Source organism: Empidonax traillii, unplaced genomic scaffold (genome assembly GCF_003031625.1).
Source record: "Empidonax traillii isolate 1590-97213 ecotype Southwest subspecies unplaced genomic scaffold, ASM303162v1 scaffold6565:size5921, whole genome shotgun sequence".
Lineage (NCBI taxonomy): Eukaryota > Metazoa > Chordata > Aves > Passeriformes > Tyrannidae > Empidonax > Empidonax traillii.
In genome coordinates this window covers 383-2001 of record NW_020961758.1, presented here as the reverse complement: position 1 = coordinate 2001, position 1619 = coordinate 383, and the positions used below count along the sequence as shown (strand labels likewise).

The window sequence follows — 1619 nt, the reverse complement described above, 5'->3', positions numbered from 1 at the left end:
TCCCCTGTGTGTCCCCCTGTCCCCTGCGTGTCTCCATGTCCCCTGTGTCCCCCCATGTCCCCTGTGTGTCCCCATGTCCCCTGTGTCCCCCCATGTCCCCTGTGTGTCCCCATGTCCCCTGTGTGTCCCCCCCTGTCCCCCATGTCCCCTCACCTGGTGATAATGTGCCAGCAGCCCGTGCAGGTCAGCCACGCCCTCACTGCTGAGCTCCTTCAGCACCAGCGTCCGGTCGGCCGAGAGCAACAACCGGGGCGAGGTTTGGGACCAGCGGGGGGGGTGACGGGTCAGGGACACCTGGGGGGACAGAAATACCCTACAGAGACCCTATAGGTACCCTACAGTGGGACCAGTGGGGCAGTGATGGGCCAGGGATACCTGGGGGACATGGGGATCCTATAGGGATCCTACAATAACCCCATGGTGGACCAGGGATACCTGGGGTACACAGGGATCCTGCAGGGATCCCATACTGACCCTATAACAGGTCAGGGACACCTGCAAGAACAGGAGGGTAATTTTACAGGGCACAGGTATCCGACCCTATAGGGGACAGAGGTGTGACCTCACAGGGGGCAGGTGAGACCCCACAGGCTCTGGGGTGACCCCACAAGTGACAGAGGTGCCCCCACAGGTATCAGGGTGCCCCCACAGGTACCAGGATGCCCCCCCAGGGGTCTGGGTGCCCCCACAGGCTCTAGGTGCCCCCATAGGGGTCTGGGTGCCCCCACAGGCTCTGGGTGCCCCCCCAGGGGTCTGGGTGCCCCCTCAGGGGTATGGGTGCCCCTATAGGGCTCAGGGTGCCCCCATAGGGCTCTGGGTGCCCCTATAGGGGTCTGGGTGCCCCCACAGGCTCTGGGTACCCCCCCAGGGGTCTGGGTGCCCCCTCAGGGGTCTGGGTGCCCCCATAGGGCTCAGGGTGCCCCCCCAGGCTGAGGGTGCCCCCTCAGGGGTCTGGGTGCCCCTATAGGGCTCAGGGTGCCCCCTCAGGGCTCTGGGTGCCCCCATGCCGTGCCCACCTGGTAGTCGATGTCGTCGATGCCGAAGCGCTCGCGCAGGTTGCGGAACACCTGCGGGCAGTACTCCTTGAACTTGAAGTGGCTGGGCAGGGTCTCCCTGGGCAGGGGGGGGGGATGTCAGGTTTGGGGGGTCCCTCCCCCGCGGCAGGACCCCTCCCCGTGCCCCCCCAGCCCCCCCTCACCTGTTGAACAGGTGGTTGTTGACCTTGATCTTGGAGCTGGCCTTGAAGTCGTCGGGGAGGAGCATCACGGGCAGGGGCACCTGCGCCAGCTCGTTGATCTGGGGGGCACGGGGGGGGCGTTGGGACCTCCCCCCCAGGGCTGCCCAAACACCTTGGGACCGCCCCAATCCCTCCGGGACCACCCCCCATCCCCCGGGACCGCCCCTCATCCTCCGCGGCCACCCCAACCCCGCCGGGACGGTGACACCCCCCCAACCCCCCGGGGGGACCTGCGGGGTGGATGGGGGTCCCGGCGGGTGGGGCTCGAGGGAGGGGGGTCCTGGGGAAGTCGGGGGTCCTGAGGGGGACACGGAGGGGACTCTCGGGGGATCGGGAGGGCCTGGGGGGGACACACGGGACAGTCCCGGCCAGGGGGTCTCGG

The 1619-nt window shown here is 68.1% G+C and overlaps 1 protein-coding gene across 1 annotated transcript in view; it reads right to left on the bottom strand.

The window, feature by feature from the left end:
• The window catches only part of LOC114073474 (phosphatidylinositol 5-phosphate 4-kinase type-2 gamma-like), a gene marked incomplete at its 3' end in the record, with an annotated part of 5240 nt that extends 3916 nt beyond the window's left edge, over positions 1–1324 (bottom strand). Inside the window, exons 1-3 of the mRNA XM_027911218.1 lie at positions 1199–1324; positions 1017–1113; positions 12–294 (exon numbers count right to left, since the gene is read on the bottom strand). Coding sequence (XP_027767019.1) covers positions 12–294; positions 1017–1113; positions 1199–1263 — 445 coding nt within the window. The remainder of the gene's footprint in view (positions 1–11; positions 295–1016; positions 1114–1198) is intronic.
• Positions 1325–1619: the final 295 nt, after the last annotated feature.